The following is a 17,851-nucleotide window of genomic DNA, read 5'->3' on the forward strand; positions in this document are numbered from 1 at the left end:
ACAAGCTGCAGCTGAGGGACACTCATTTAAATTTGTTACTGTGGTCCGAGGAGCATAGTTATTTATTTATCTAACTGCATTGGGTGAGCATACATTTGTTGCTTTTTTCATATTTTTTTTTTAAAATCCACCAGGAATGCCATGTGAGATCTATTAGTTTTTCCAAAAAGTTTCAAATGAAAGAACAAAGCTCAAATTATTTACAGTTTTCAATGTATATTTACCAGATACGATTAAGAATTAAAGAAAATTAGCTCCTGAAATCGTAGGTTAAGGTCCAAATTATCTCTTGATAAATGGAATCATGTCAGGCCTAATGTAAGAGAGACTGTGCAGAACATTTTGGGAATTTAACCTATAATCTACTCTTAATGTAAAATTCTTATTCAGATTCTATTTGCATGGTACCATAGTATAACTATTACTCATTTAAACAATTAGCAATTCATGAAAAAATGCATAATATAAGATCTGCAGTAGTGTTTTGGGTAAATAGTAAATTGCATCTATTGAGTTCTGTTCTACTGTGTGTCACTGAGGTACACACGCATTATGTGCGTTGAGTATTGTTAGTAAGTCTGCGTACCACTGTTATGATTTGGACACTCTCCAGATACCGTTTCGTGTGTGCAGCACAAAAGATGGTGTCCGCAGGTCCTTGCTTCCCATGAACTGAAATGTGTCATTACCTCCCAGATTACTTTGTATGTAATGTACCCCTGTGAACAATAACCCTATTTACCTTTGAAATACACACTGGAAACATTAGGGTCGATCTTGACTTTTGGAGGCCGAGTGGCGGAGCTTGTACCATTTTTAAGGTCACAAACTACGACTCCGATAGGACATCTGCAAAGGCTGTGGATAGATCTTGTGTTTAATGCTTGTTAAGTAGTTCACTTAGACAGAGGTGAGTCATTGCCATTGCTGTGGTATCGGCACATGAGACAGATAATGTGTATTTATTGTGTACACAGTCAGTAGTAATACTAGAATTAAAAGTATAGATTTCTTCATGCTTCCAAAATTTCCCAATAGTATATCAAGAAGATAGTACAAAGGTTTGGATATTACTTTATGTGGGGTTACCAACCAATTTCATTTTAGTACACTGGCTTCAGATTCTTCCCAGCATCTCATGCAGGTGGTGAGAAGTAACTGCTGAATAGGCTTAATATGCTTAGCTTGTTCTTTTTGCACACTATAGGGCGCAATTTTAACTCCCTCTGTCTGGCGAAAACCAGGCGGATTCCTGATTCAGGCAGGAGCCTCAATAATATATGCAAATCGGAGTCATATCACTTAGATAGGTCCCCAATGCAACTTTAACTACCTACTGAGCAAGGCACCCGCCATGTACATCCCATTCCCAAAGTGTAGCCTTCCAAACTCCCCCCAACCACCCCCTCCCCACCCTGACTGCCTCCCTGGGACCCTCAGGGCCACCCAATCTACATAGGCCCAGATCCAGCAAGCTGCCTCTGGGCACCCATTACAGCTGGCCGGCGGGATGAGTGGGGTTTCCACAGCCCAGAGCTGTCCTAAATGAGAAGAAATTTGACACTCTCACTTAGCATAGGATAACTGGCGTGGGAAATGGAAAATGTCACATGGTGCAATAGTGGTGTGGAGCAAATTGCCCCCCCATTATGGAACCCACCCAATTTTCATTCCATGAACTCAATGGAATGAAGATCAGATGGGTTCTACAAAGGACAGGCGAACAACTCAGCCAGGTTACCACCCAGGTGGTGAAGATGAAAATCTACCCCATTGCTTAGGTGAGACTTTAAAACCAGAGACCTGATATTGCAGCATGGGACACTAGCAGACGAAAACTCACGCATTTGTCCGAAATTCCGTGACCACTTCTGTTAGTGTCCCACAGAGTAATTTAAGGGTCCAAGATTCTTTTCACAGTAAATAAAAAAAGCATTGTGATGTTAATGGGGACATCGCTTGGTCAGTATTCCTCTGCAAAGTCTAATTACCCATTACTTTGATTTCTCCCATGGGCTCAGTGTAAATTCTACTGTTTTTCACACATACCAGTTAAATACGTTGGGGTAGAGTTTCCGCTTAAAATGCACTTGAAATTGCACTGGTTAGGTTATGCTTCAAGTTTCCGCTAAAATTATTTGCATAATCACAAATATGAAATCTTCCATGAACCAGCACAATTGGGCAGTGTAATAGAACGTAACCGTTTATTTTTTTCTTTCCATTAAAATGTACTCCTTGATGTATTTAAGAGTAGTAACCAGGTGCAGTTTTAGTAATAAAGCTGAAAAGAGCATTTTTAATCAGGGTGTCCAGTCCTCTGCCTGTGAGTAACCTGATTTAAAATCACTGAAAATGACTTAAAAATACTATACTGAACCATTTAATAGTTTCATTGGTGTACACAACTCAGTTTTTTAGTAAATTAAATATTTTTTGATATGAGAAAACTTTTAAAATGTGTCTACGAGTGCCTGTGTGCCTAAGAAAATGAGCACAATTTGAAGAGCCTTCCCAAACCAGCGCAATCGACGGAATCTCACAATTTTGACCTGGGGGCGGTGCCAGTTTTGTGGGCGGGGCCTGATCCGGGCAAATTGAACCAGCGTAAGAGGTCACGGAAAACATGAACGTAAGTGATTTTGGACGTAACTCTCTTATGTTTTAAATGCCCCGATCTTTTGCGCTGGTTCGACCAATTCCACCCGGATAGCGCTGGAAACTGGGTGCAAAACTAACGGAAACTTCCCCCCGTAATCTTAAGAACCAAACCGTCTAGGTTGGCTTTGGTGGTAGCCTGTTGAGTCTGAGGGACAATAATCAGCAAGATTTCCTTTAAGTGTGGAATTTTGTACTCCATATTCCAATTACAAATTCTAATCTGTTAACTGTTCCTCTGTGGACCAGGCCATAGCCAGTGTAAATAGTATACATAAAGCCTGTACAAGCTCTTCAACTTTGGCCAATACAAAATAACATTGTCAAAGTATTTCTTGTGATACACATACTATATGTTTATGCCTAATGCTTGATAATCATCTGTTATAGTGTCAGGAATGTACTGTATATTCAACCACTGGTTAAATGTCTTCACAGTGAAATATTTATCTTTGTCAATATTTAGTATTTGTTGTATATACTTTGGCTTTATGACAATGAATTTATAAAAGCAAGATTTAATGTTTGAGCATTCAATGACAGATAAACCTCAAATAATAAAATGAAGACACTGATGTTAACTCAAAGATTTAATCCAGATAGCTGCTTGCAGAACAATGCAATCTATTCCAAGGCCATCTGTAACTTTATTATATCTCATCAATGGATTGAGGTTTGCCAAGTATTTGCGAAGTATAATTCCTGAAACATGATGAAGGCATTACATCAGTACAATTTGGTAAGATTTTCCAGAGTGCAGCTGGAAAATATAACCCAGTCAAACCCTTTTTCAACACATTAACCCTGTGCGGAGTAGGATGATATTTACTTGGTGTTTAAAAGAAACATACAAACCAGGACGTTGTGAACACAATGCTGATGGCCCTATATGTGTAGTCATTTGTGAGTTGGCAGCTATGTGTTTTTTTGCTACTATTTTCAATCAATGTAATATCCGAAGTGAAAATTGTGGCTGGACCGTATAGTGTGCTGAAAATTGAATGAATCTATATATTGACCCATGGTTTGATTTTAATTATTTTTATCAAGGCGAGAGATTGCTTCGATGAGCCATGAAGAAATATTGGCCCCGATTTTAACTCCCCCCGCCTGACAGAAACTGGGCAGGGGGCAGTTAAAATGAAGGCAGCGACTTACCCTTTTGATCCCACTGCTTTCCCGTTGTGTACTGATGTTAACCTGCTCTTTTGAGCAGGCGAGCAAGACACATGCTGGAAGGCAGCAGGGCCCTCTTTAACTAACATCAGAACCCCATCAGCAGTTTTAGTTGGAGGCCTGAGCAGGGGAGCAATGACAGCTTCCCCATCAGGCCAGACCTATTGGGATGTGGATCGTGGGCCAGAAGAGGCCCAGTAAGGTAAATTGTTACATTTTATTTGAGGTTTCCTTGTGGGTCAGGAGGAGCAGAAGAGCTCCTCCGGGCCCTCACATAGAAACCTTGGGCCTCCCTTGGTCCAGGCTCGCCCACCTTTCCCTCCCCCTTCCCTCGATCGCGTCCAGTGCTCCTCCCCCTCACCACTTACCTGACTGCCGGGGACCAATCCCGCGGTTCCCCGGCTGCAGCTATCTGCCGCCAAATTCCCACTCCCACCTGTTGGCCGGGTAGTAGATCCGGCTGGGTTCGGTTGGGAGTCGGAGAAAATTTATGGACCTCTCAGTTACATCCGGGCGCGCCACCTACTTGTGGGTTCATGCACACCGTTCCCGCCCCCTGCATTAAAATCGGGGCCATGGAATCAGCAAAGGCCATTTGGCCCATCAATCCTGTTCCTTTCAAACCATGTATAACTTGCCCTATTATGCACTGTGAGCTACTTAATTACCTTAATTCAGACTTGGATGGGTTCCAGTATTTTTCACGATAATATCAAAACTACAGAACCAACACTCCTCACCACTCCATAGATTAATATTAACCCACTAACTTACCGCGATCTTTACTGGGTGCACTTCCTCTCATTGGAAGTGGAGAAGAGCCCAGTGGTAGCTCCAGCGAAGCTAGGACTCATGGGAGGAATGAAAGGATCAACACTCCCCTTGACCAATCAGGTTGCAGCATTTTTGAAACACTGCAAAGAGTTTGTGCAGGCTGGAATGTAAAATCCTGGAAGTGAAAGGTACAAAACTAAAATCATTTGTAAAAACAGTTAAAGACAGCAAAAAGAGGAGAGGGTAAGAAATAATCAAATTAAATAAGAGACAGAAGGAAAAAGTTAAAAAAAAATCTAATGACCAAATCCTATTACAATAAGGAGTAATGAGACTCCACATTTTTAAAAGTTAATTTTTAGTTGTTTGGCAGTCATTAAGACTTGCTGTTAAAACTTAGTTAAGCGTACCTGTTTTGTGGCGATATTAGTTAGTTTGCAGCTGGGCAGAAGAGCAAGTTGGTGCTGGTCCATTGATTCTGTTGATTGCAGCTGGCGATATCCCTTTAATGCGAAGCTGTCATCGCCAGCGAACCAGGAGGAGCAAGTTCCGGATTTCCGCGTCTGTCCTGCGCATGTGCAAACGCTGGAACTTCTTGATTTCGCCACTAACAACGGTGAGCACTGTTGAGCTCACCGGACTTTTATAAGCAATTTCTGGGCCAACATATTTATCATGGACTTAGCTGGGATTGGATGAAACCAAAAAGAACTCCATTTTACTGCGGCTAGGTCACTTGTCTATTTCTGCTGCACGAGAATATTAAATGTTGCTGAACTGTTTCTAGAAGAAAAGATCTGAAAGACAGGAAAAATCCCACTTAGCTGGTCATTGACTTTTTGTCATTTGCAGTTTCTGAAAAAATATTTCTATTAACTTATGCATTTTATATATATAATTATAAAAAATGTTATTGAAACATGACTGCGCTAATATGAGTTAGAACTGTTGGACGTTCCTTTATTATTGGTGTGAAGAGATGTGGAATAACAATGTTGAGAAACTTGCACCGAGTATCAGTCGGTTTAATTATGACATTAACAGAACTTCTGTACAAGATCCAGAAATGCACCTCAACTGTGAACTCAAGCTACTGCAGCAATGTGACATTTCACTTTCCCATACTTTCCATTCTTTTGTTTTCTTAACAAGAGTGCTTAATTAATACAAAGTAGTAATACATGAGGGACATATTATGCTATGAATTTTATCAGCTGGGAATTGAGTTCAAACCACTTAGAGCTATACTGATGAGGGGTAATGAATCTTTTTTATATTTAGAAACACTATTATCAGAGGTAAAGCATGCCCTTTATATTTTTCTACCCTCGGTCTTTCCCCTCTAATCTTCAAAAATCTTTCTGTATGCATCTTCCTTTAGGCAGAATTAGTGGAAATCTCCTCCATGACTTCTGCTGACACTGGTGCTTGGTGTTTAATTTACACAGAATGTGCTTGTGACTGAGTGAGATATATATTTTGAGGCCTTAATTGTGCAGGAAGACACTCCATTTACATATCCCATCTAGTGACCATTCCAAATGAATTAAACTTGTACGTGAGATTGAAAAATTCAATAAATAACACTGGGCAAATTTCTTAACAGTTGTATGACATGATTTACTTTCATAACACTGATAGAGATTTAGCTTTCATCTCACAACAATAATACTTGTTATACATGATAATCTAAGATTGTTGAAGAAAATACATTAACCTTTGTTGAAGATTGTTGAAGAAAATACATTAACTGGAAAATCCAGTTAATCATCTACCTGCTTAATATATCCATCACTGATTCTGGCAATACTGGAAACAGGGCTGAAAAATAAACCTAAACATAAAAATTGTTGGAAAACGTGAGCAAATAAACATAGGCGTGCCATTTTTAATGAGCACTGTAGTTACAAATACATTGTGATGTTGGGATTCTTATTAAATAAGATGATACCCAATAGTTTCCTCAATGTGTTGGTTTCTACCATGGGCATAAAGAACAATAAATACTTCTTGCAACTTCGAATGGATCAGTTAGAAAAAACACTAAAAGTGAGGTGGATTCGCCACATCTTAAAGTAATGTAGCATGTAATGGTATCATAGAACACAAGCTGCAAATTATTGGTTTCACATTATTATGGCTATAACTCCAGAGGCCATTTTAATTGGTTGGTTTAGGCCTCCTATTTGATGCTTGTAGAATTGAGAGGGGAATGTTTGTTGTTCAGTGCCTGAATTTCTGTAATGCACAGGAGAAAGGAAACAACTACTGGTGTTTAAACATGCACCATGTTCTGCTATTTGCATATAAGGAACTGAGGTAATAATGTCATAAAAATAACAGTGTAGTTGTGCCAACATCTCCGTTCCTTTCTCTACTTTGTTGCTGCCCTGATTTTCTGTAGCTCACACGTACCACACTAACAAACTTTCTCATCGATGTATAAAGTCTGTTTCATTGCTTTTCCAGAATTAGTTTTCTCTGATTAAAGTTCAAATAACAGTTTTTGGTTTGTGGAATAGTTAATGTGGGCAGATTTAAAATGGAGTTCTACTCAGCAAGCGATAAACAGCTTTGATTTTTTTTTGAAATAAACCATAACTAGGAACAAAATCCCAACATAATTGTTAATTATATATAAATAGAGCTTCTATGAGAATGTCTTGCAGTTGAGTTATAAAGGATCTGACCTGTTTGACAGGAGCCTGGTTTTCTATCCCTTGGGATACTAATTTTCTTTCTTGCTGTAAAAAAAGGAAGTGGAACTCAGCTCCCCATGAAATAACATCCCTTGGGATTACTCTCAAGCAATCTGGCCTTCATACAACGTGGGAGTTTTCATCCATACATCAGGAGTGTGTGTGTTTTTTGTTTGCTTTGGGCAGATGAAGAGGCCCACGTACAATGCCTCATGTGGTATAGGAACTGCACAATTATACTTCAGAAAATTCAGTACAATAGACCTTCTCTAAAATGTGGTCTTTGTGTGAAGAAAGCTTCCTGATATATCAGTCCTAAATATGCCTTTTACTAGTTTGAACCTGTGACCCTTCCTTGTCCTACTCTCTCCATTTAATTTGAAGTATTATTCCAGATTTGCCTTTTCTATAATTTTTACCATCTTATAAGATCACCTCTTTGACACCTCCCCTCAAGGCTGAAAAGCCCAAGTTCCTCCAGTCTTTCCTCATAACTCAGCCCTCTAACACTAGGATTCAGCCTCATGGCTTTTTTTCTTCACAGTGTCCAATGTTTGAATGGAAGGAGAGAAAGAAGGAACTTACATTTTCTTGGAGATTAGGGACAATGGGAGTTAAATTCAACTTTGGCAGGGGTGCAAAACTGGCGGTAGTGGATCGAGTGCCCATTATACACGCTGTCCAATTTTCCAATCCGCTGAAGTCCATGGAAAGGAAAACCATGCAGGGTGTATAACGGGCGCCTGATCCGCTACCACCCATTTCACACCCACCCCAGCCAAAGATGAATTTCGCCCCAAATGTGGGGAAAGGAAGTGAGATACAGATGCAGTTCCTGTTTAAGTAGCAGGGCTAGGGCTAATAACGCAAGCGACGCCATCTTGTTAACCACTTCTTGATGTTTCTTTTGAAATGTAGTCCAATGGAGTTGTCACTGTTCAGCAGAAGACCAGGCTCATGGTCCAAGCATCACTGCAACAAATACCAATCGTGCACACCCAGGTGAGTTTAACAATCAGGGTAGGCTATCATCTTCATTATTTAAATTTTAATACATCAGTATTTTGAACGTAATTCAATCAAAAGTGTCAAAAAGCGACAAATTACTCATATCTACACTAAAGGTGTGGAGAATAATTCTGTTACCCTGAGAATAATTGGGTAGATTGTCAATTTACTGTCAGTTGCTCGTTATAGAAATGTCCTGATTTTCATTTCCATTGATTTCAACTCCAGTTTTACACCCGGGCGATAAGTTGAAAATCTACCCCCATGTCTTCAGATGTATGACTGGAATTACTTTCTTACTTGTCTCTCAATGCTGACAATTAGCCCTAGAAGATATACTTTTTTTTAAAATCAGTGAACTATTTTAATTTTGAAGCTGCATGGCTCTAAACCTCTGAATATATTTTTGATAATACAATGGACTGTGATTTTGTCACTCGGTTTCATCTCCTCGTTAGTAGCTTGGTGGAAACTAGTTTACACCTTTTAGAAGATGTACGTGCATGTAATGGTTTACAATCTGCTCCTGAGAGAGAGGGCAGGAGCAGCTTCTGTGACAGGTAAGACGAAATGCCCAAAGTTTCAACCTTGTCCAAATAATAAATACTTGGGCTTGTATTTGGCTTTTTTAAACTTAATTCCTACTAAAGGGATTTTTTTTAAATGTGAGCTAATCATTTCTGATTGAAGTTTAATGGTAGATAGTATGATATGAAGGTCAGTCTTCAAGGGCCCGCCACTCTTATTATAATCTCCATTACAATTGTTAAAAAGTAAAGTGAAAATGCAAAGAAAATGGTGTATAAGGCTTCTAGTATAAATAGAATATTGTATGCTGAGTGTAATGAAAATTATTTGTATTTTTGGTGATGCTTGTTGCTCCATCAATGTTTTGTTAATATGCACCATCAGGATACCCACTCTTGAAAACATTTTCACCCATGTTTCAACTATGAAGAAACCCGCAGTCACTACCTAATAAATTATTGTGTGAGGTTAAAAAAAAAAATCATTATTTGCAAAACACTGTAAATTCGTATGATCTGCTCAGTCCTCTGTAGAAATTACTTGCTTCATTTCCACTCTGATACCAAAAATAAAACTAGATTATGAAACATGAGAATAAATTGAAATGCATTTACTGTATAAATAGAGCACCATGTGCTAAAGTATTTGTTGCTGTTTTTGTTCCATTTTATCTATCTGTCAGTTGCAGAACAATGACTTTGTCATACAGTCAGCCTCATTTGTATTAAGTACTTCAACAGGTGGGCTCTCCCTCTCACACACACACTGATTCCTGCTCTGTGCTGAGTTGGCTGATTTTAACTGAGGCTGCAGTTGATTCACTACAACTGGCCTCAATGCCTCTGCATTAGGGATCGGAAAAACCAGCAGGTGTTCCCATTCCTGACTTCTCCATTGATCCCAATAGTTAAGAGAGTGTATGTGTGGAATTTGGGTGTGAAATTCAGCTCAGCCGCGATATCATCTGTGGTCAAATCTCCTGCCAACTCTCACCGTCTATGTTCACACATGCACCGGAGGGTTGTAGGTACCCCAACAAGAGCTAGCAGCTTTCAGAAGAAGAGGAGATAAAAGCGAAGACCGGTGAAAAATATTAGTTTCTTAGTTAATGAATACAAAACATAATACCAAAACTGCAATTTGAAACTCCCTGATGTTTAGTGTTAAAGTTCGGTAAGATTTGTTACAGCATGTGAATACTGAAATTGCCAGCCATGTAGTAAGTACAAGTCTTTTAACAAGTCAATATATTTGTGTTGTTGTGGTCTTGTTGCATACAGATGTTCCTTCTACAATCAAAAGCTCATTGGATAAATCTAATGTTACTGCTACACCTGAAGTGTCAAATACTTCAGCTCCAAACAGTTCAGCTCAAAGTTCATCTAATCAATTAACAACTGAAAGTGACATCAATGAGACTGGGGTGATATTTCAGGGCAACCAAAGCATTCCCAGTGTGTTCAATAGCACTGAAAGCATTTCAACCAATTTAAGTTCAACAACACATTCAGACTCTTTCAATGGGAGAAATGGAGCAAAATCAGAAATGCAGGTAAATGATTGTTTATAACTTTATTCATTCTGTTCATATGAAAAATTGCTGTGTTGTAAATACAACCACAATAATAGTCGTAATGGTAACACCTTTATCAGAGTAAATATAGTAGTCCTACACAAATTTTGGTTTTCATTATGCACATACTATACCCTGCGATTTGAGGATCTATTTGCATAAAAAGATATACAAGAAAACATCAGAATTGAAGGAAACCATCGTAACAGAAGTGGGAAAATGACTGAATGCAACAAGTACATAATATTCTAAACAAAACCAGATTTTGAAAAGTTTGCAAGCTAAAAGGGTAAAATTCTTACTTTTGCTAAACCAAGTTTTGGATTAAACATTCTGCTATGAACTTTGTATTTCAATATATATTTGCTTCAAAAACAGGAAACGTGCTTCTCCAGTGTTTCCTCACCTCCCACGTACTAACAATTGATCTGTGGAACATTCACATCCACTGATGTCTTTCAAGAAGTAAACTTTTAACATCCTCTCTCAATTGGCTTAGAAATAATGTTTCCTGATGTTGATGATTTGCTGTTAAAGCACATTTTGAAACAAAATGAATTGCCATCCTCGCGTGATTCCAGGAGCCACTGGTTCATCCAAAAGACTGTAAACATTTCCCCTTTTTGTCCATGTCCTCTGTGCTACGTTAATAGGACAGGTCCCAATGCGAGTAACAACTTCAGCAACAGCACTCTTATATAATTGAACTGGTGCTATTCGCCAGCACAGATAACCATCTCAACAAGTAGTTTCACCCATGTTGACAGAAACATAGTGCTCCTGGTGGAAAACATAACTGGCCAGCGCTGTTGGAAGATGGCACCATTTTTTTCCTGGATGTGTAGAACTGGTTCTGTAATATTAACACAATATCTGCAGGATGTTGCCAACTTCAAGATAGAGAAAGTGGATGATTGTGGAGTGGGAGGGGATGTGTTTTTAATTTCTGGAGGTTTCAGCTTCAGGTGTTTATGGACTGCTTTCACACACTAGTATACGACCCACTCTAAACTGTCAGAACATATATACATCCCTTGAGTGGACTGCTGAAAAATATAGGTGCATGTTGACCATGGTATCGACATGACTATGCTACAAACACCATTACACCACCAGAAACGGGACACAAACATGGATTCATGCATCACGTCTTCACGTAGTGTATAATCATAGAATGATACAACACAGAAAGAGGCCATTCAGCCCATTGTGCCTGTGCCGGCTCTTTAAAAGAGCTATCCAATTAGCCCCATTCCCCTGCTCTTTCCCCATAGCCCTGTAAATTGTTCCTTCAAATATTTATCCAATTCCCTTTTGAGAGTTATTATTGAATCTGCTTCCACCACCCTTTCAGGCAGTGCATTCCGGATCATTACAACTTGCTGCATGAAAAAATTTCTCCTCATCTCGCCTTAGGTTCTTTTGCCAATTACCTTAAATCTGTGTCCTCTGGTTACCAACCCTTCTGCCACTGGAAACAGCTTCTCCTTATTTACTCTATCAAAACCCTTCATGATTTTGAACACCTCCATTAAACCTCCCCTTAACCTTCACTGCTCTAAGGAGAACAGAGTTTCTCTAGTCTCTCCAAATAACTGAAGTCCAGTATCCCTGGTACTATACTAGTAAATCTCCTCTGAACCCTCTCTATGGCATTAACATCCTTCCTAAAGTGTGGTGCCCAGAATTGGACACAATACTCCAGAAGGGGCCTAACCACTGATTTATAAAGGTTTAGTGTAACTTCCTTGCTTTTGTACTCAAGGCCTCTGTTTGAGGACGGCCTCAACCGGGATCTTGGGTTCATGTCACGCTACACGTAACCCCACCAGCAGGATAAAAAAGTTATCTGTTTTTAATACAACTGGACATTCTCTCTCTCTCTCTCTGCCTTTCGGGTCTCTTTCTCTCTTTGTCTGTGTAATCTGACCCATTGTGTATTCAGTATACTGGGATGTACTGTTTTCCGTGGCTAACCCGTCTGAACACCAACGACACCTTTGATTGGTGTGATCATGTCCCAGCCTAATATAAGATATGCGATTTGAGAACCTTTCACTCACTCACCTGACGAAGGAGATAATCTCCGAAAGCTTGTGATTTTCAAATAAAACTGTTGGACTATAACCTGGTGTTGTAAGATTCCTTACATCTGTTTGTAAAGCCCAGGACCCCATCTACCTTCTCAATTTGTTCAAAGATTTGTGTACATACACCCCCAGGTCTCTGTTCCTGCACCCCTTTATTGTTGATCTGCAGGAATTTAAAATAAGATATAACCAGGGGAAATTATGAGTAAGACATAATTTGTATTACCCTATTGTAAATCATGATAATGTAGACCATAAGCAATGTAATGGTGAGTGAGTTGTATAGATCATCCAGAACTTTGCAATATAAATTGTACTTCATCCAAGACTGTAGTATTCTGTGGAAATACACAGTATTTTTCTTTGGCTTAATTAGTTAAAAGACTTATTGTTTTAAGCTTGGCATAGGGAATTTGTACCCCAGCTGGTATACTGCCAATTTAGAATGGAACATATTGTTTAGCAGCCTGGTGGTATTACAGCTTAGCCACTGTGCACAACAAGCGTTGCTATGTTATGTATGGTGCAGAGCCGATTTTATTGTAATTCACCAATCAAAATAACCTGATAATACTGATTAAAAGCCAGACTGTATGAGGTGCTTCATCATGAGAATCACATTCTGTGAGATTTTAAATCACTAATCATGTGCTTTTATGTTCTACATGGCCCAGCAGAAACCCACAATCAGAGCAGTGTGTACAACCTCGAAATCATCAATTCATCCTGCATCATTTTCTGGTATATTAAGACATATATCATTTTAAAAAAAATTACGGTCAATGCGTAAATATATTAAAAATCTTGTGTATAGAGCACATTTCCTGTAAATGTGATACTTATTTCTTGTAACAATTTCCTGTCATGTTATTTTCATCGTGTTATTTCCTTGATACTCGTCTGTGGTGCCTATGTGTCACACTTTTTGTTCATGATTAAACTTATCTATTCACTTTACTTACCTCTAATTGAGTCCTCCAAGCTTGACCTCCAAGGTCTGTTGCATACTTATCTTTGAGATCTCCCAGTTCCATCTCCAAGATAGGTGGTACCGTTGTCCACAGTGTCACCTGTATTGGAGCAGCTAAAATCTGGTCCCTGGCCCAATGCTACCCGCCCATCCCCGTTGCCTTCTCTCGTGGTTGCAGTTATCCCTTCCCCCTCCCACTGCGGCAAATATGTATTTAAAATAATAGATGTTTGCTATTTCACTACTACATCAATATCTAATATTTAAAATACATGCTCCAACATTTATTTTTAATAATAATATCAAATTCCCTAGGTCACTGCTGAAGAAGCCCTTTTCTATACTTCCGGGAAGTGAATGGTGTTTATTCTTCTTCATCCAATTCCTGCATCACCATTCCCATATCTTCCCTCTTGGTGCACTTATATTTTACCCTCTGCTCACCATTACCTCTCTCTCCTCCCACCCTGAGCTCCCATTTTTTCTCCCTCCTCACTCTCCTCTGCTGCCTCTTCCCGCTCTCCTGCTACCATCACACCTCATTCCTTACCCACCCTCAGGAAACACAATCACCATGCTTTTGCCAGTGGCATTCCGTAATCCCCCTCCCACTGTTACCAATCCCCATCCCACTCCTCGCACTCACACACTAAGAAACCCCTCAAAACCCTTCCACAATTCACCACAGCCATCCCAGTCCTGGCACATCCAAACTCCACCCTACCACCAGTGCCACACTCTCCCAGTGGGCCTACGCCCTCGGAAGCCTCTCCAGCACACACCAAGACACTTCCTTCCCCCCCCCCCCCAACCCTGCCCTGAGCTTCCACTTCCCAACACGCCATTTCCACTTCTATCAAAGCTGATATCCTCTTTCTGGCGCTTCCAAATGGCAGGACATCTATCCTACTATTCCCACAACCCAGAACTTGCCCCAGCAGTCCCATACCCTAACGCCCCTATCCACTCCTACCAGATCCTCATATCCCCCTCCGAGTGCTGCGAAGCAGTAGCACTGCCAGTTCTAATGTGCCCACAGCCCACAACCTTCTTCCCAGTTCTCCCACAACCCATGACCCATGCCCACATTGCTCAAAAACCTCAGGACCACCCTCTCAATACTACCAATCCACATAGCCACCCCAATCCCCCATGTTGCTACACACAGTTCCTACCTGCTACCTGTCGACATCTTGGAACATCTTCCCTACGAGCTTCCTCTGCATTCCATGGCTTTAAAAATGGCAAAAGATAAAATTAGTTAACAGTGATCGTAGCCATTGATTTACAGTTTCTATGTAAATGCACACATAATCACGTAACTTGAACCCAAAAGTATCATTGACATTCTTACAATACTCTGAAGAAGTCAAATTTCATTTTTATTACAATCACTGTAAATCAGTGGCCCTAATGATATATTGTATGGTACATATCTCCAAGCTGTGCAATTCCCACCCTAAACTGCTCTGCCTGTCTCTCCTTTAAGGCACTCCTTAAAACTTAACTCTTTCACCAGGCTTTTGGTCACTTGTCCTAATATTTCCTTTTGTGGCTTGGTGTCAAATTTTGTTTGATAACACTCCTGTGAAGCGCCTTGGGGCGTTTTACTAAGTTAAAGGCGCTATATAAATGAAAGTTGTTGCAGTTGATTAATAGCTCTCCAGTTCCTTCTCTGTATCACCCTAGATTTTCCATTGTTCTTCAGTCAAACCAGTGTATGTTGCCAGTTGATGGAAGTGATTAGGAACTTTCATAGAATATTTATCACTTCTAATAATGGGCCATAATTTGCGTTCAATATCACGGTGAGTCTAATGATGCTCACCATTATTTATGCGCAAATGGTACAGCAACTTCAGGAGTGGGCAGATGTGTGGTTAAACTCAAATATCCAAAAGTTGTGTCTGAGTTCCACTGCTCCGCCATCTTGCTGTTTGCCTCACTGTTGGCATGCGTGTATGGCATGAAGTTCCTGTATTTGCCCAGTAAATATGAACTAAACTTGCCACAGAAAGTTAATTCTTGTCCATTTCAGTCTAAGTACCCTTTTAACGACGTGATAAGTGTTAATTACTGCCAGTCAACCTCTCTGGCACTGAAAATTACCTATTAGAAGTGTCAAGTCTCATTCCTTCAGGCTGTAAAATTTTAAATTAAATAAAATGTTTTCTGCTTTTCTTTTCTGTCTCTTTTTTTCTCTGTCTTAATCCAACCTTTTTTTCCCCCTCCCTTTATGTCTCTTTCTGTACCTGATTTGACATTGAATTCATCCACTCTAATTTACACTTCCTTCTCCATCCTTGTGCTGTCACATAGAATCACATAGAATGTACAGCACAGACACAGGCCATTCGGCCCAACAGACCATGCCTCCTCCCTCCCTACTTCATCTAACCTTATCAGCATATCTTTCTATTCCTTTCTCCCTCGTGTGTTTATTTAGCTTCCTCTTAAATGCATCTATGCCAGTCACCTCAACTACTCCTTGTGGCAGTGAGTTCCACATTCTAAACACTCTCTGGGTAAAGAAGTTTCTTCTGAATTTCCCATTGGAAATTGGAAATAAAAGATAGTCCCATTAGTGACTATCTTTTATTTATGTCCCCTTGTTCTGGTCTCCCCCGCAAGTGGAAACATCTTCTCTACTTCTACCCTATCAAACTCTTTCATAATCTTAAAAACCCCATCAGGTCACCCCTCAGTCTTCTCTTTTCTAGAGAGAAGAACCCCAGCCTGTTCAATCTTTCCTGGTAGATATAACCTCTCAGTTCTGGTATCATCCTAGTAAGTCTTTATTACACATTCTCCAGTGCCTCCATATCCTTTTTATAATATGGAGATCAGAACTGTGTACAATACTCCAAGTGTGGTCTAACCAAGGTTCTATACAAGTTTAATATAACTTCTCTGCTTTTCTGTTCTATCCTTCTAGAAATGAACCCCAGTGCTTGGTTTGCTTTTTTTATGGTCTTATTAACCTGTGTTGCTACTTTTAGTGATTTGTGTATCTGTACCCCCAGATCCCCCTGCTCCTCTACTCCATTTACACTCTTATTATCCAAGCAGCATGTGGGCCCTTATTCTTCCAACCAAAATGTAATACCTCACACTTGTGTTAATTTCACAATCCTTCAATCTGATTGGTTAAGGAGATACCCAGTTGCTTGCCCTGTTCACTCAGGTCCCAGATGCCGTGTTTCTCTCGCTGCCCCGTTATCAACTCGCACTTTCAACAACTTGCCACGCAAAAAATTTAAAAACCTAAATGTGCAAGGGCAAGTCTAGCTAATGGCAAATGCCATTAGATGCCCTGCTACAGCAAATTGTACCAACGTAATTTTCTATGGGAGAAAATATTTGGAGTGCAATGTTCAACTGTAGTTGAGAGACACATGGCACTGACTTCTGCTGAATACATACTGTGTTCTCGATGCTTCTGTGTGAATGCAACAGTGAATGTAAGAATTGTAGTCTTTAATCCCAACTGCAAAAGATCATTTTTATTTATTCTTGTTATGGGAAGGCAATCTTGAGTATTAATTCAGGCTGAATTACAGAAGGAACAGTTAAATAAGCTGAGGTGCAACTATTGTGAATTGACCATTGTTCTATAAATCTGTAGCAATAATGATCCAAAGATAATTAATCATGATCCAAGCATAAAACTTCTTGGCAAACTAGTCAGAAGTTTGTCAGGCTTCAAATATATCTATAAAGGAAATGCTTATGATGACAAGTGTTTCCACTGTGTAAAAATATTTATGTGGGTTAAGGTATTCAGGTCATATCCTGTTTGCTGGGCTTCTCATTATTTTCCCTGAAAGAGTTCATTTTCCATTAGCAGCTTGAGGTACGACTATTTATTCCTCGTAGCTTTCCCATAGACATTTCAACATTTTTGGTTAAAAATGAAATAGATTACTGATTTGCATTAATCCTCAGTGCCAAGAATTTTCTCTTGGCAGTTGGGCTGGCTGCCTGATTCCTGACTAATTTTTACCTGGCTATAAAATTATGATTTTTCAAAACTGATGCTAGCGACTTATCGTCAAAAAGGGATATGATAATTTGTGGTGGGGTGAGGTGAAGAAATAACTTATCCATCTCATTTACTCCACATTTTATTTTTAAAAAGCCCTCTGTCCTGGACGTTTGTCCATAGCAAGGTAGCTTTGGGGAAGAGCACAATAAAGAAATTGGAAATGTTAGCGGCTATAGCATGAACCCCACACAACATGCTTTCTCCGTCATCGTTGGCTTTACAGCATGAGGTAGGCTAATCCCACATTCCAATATATTAGCTTTTCTGAGCCTCTTTCCTATTCTGACACTAGCGTGTTATCACTATAGATCAGTTACATTCTGCAATGGA

The 17,851-nt window shown here is 39.7% G+C and overlaps 1 protein-coding gene across 2 annotated transcripts in view; it reads left to right on the forward strand.

Annotated features, from left to right (window-relative positions):
* LOC137344480 (hematopoietic progenitor cell antigen CD34-like) overlaps positions 1–17,851 on the forward strand; it is a 50,018-nt gene that overhangs the window by 9,588 nt on the left and 22,579 nt on the right. For both annotated transcript variants that reach the window (XM_068007474.1, XM_068007476.1), the window contains exons 2-3: positions 8,226–8,309; positions 10,124–10,395. In XM_068007474.1, coding sequence (XP_067863575.1) covers positions 8,226–8,309; positions 10,124–10,395 — 356 coding nt within the window. The remainder of the gene's footprint in view (positions 1–8,225; positions 8,310–10,123; positions 10,396–17,851) is intronic.

The sequence above is a fragment of the Heptranchias perlo genome, chromosome 27 (genome assembly GCF_035084215.1).
Source record: "Heptranchias perlo isolate sHepPer1 chromosome 27, sHepPer1.hap1, whole genome shotgun sequence".
Lineage (NCBI taxonomy): Eukaryota > Metazoa > Chordata > Chondrichthyes > Hexanchiformes > Hexanchidae > Heptranchias > Heptranchias perlo.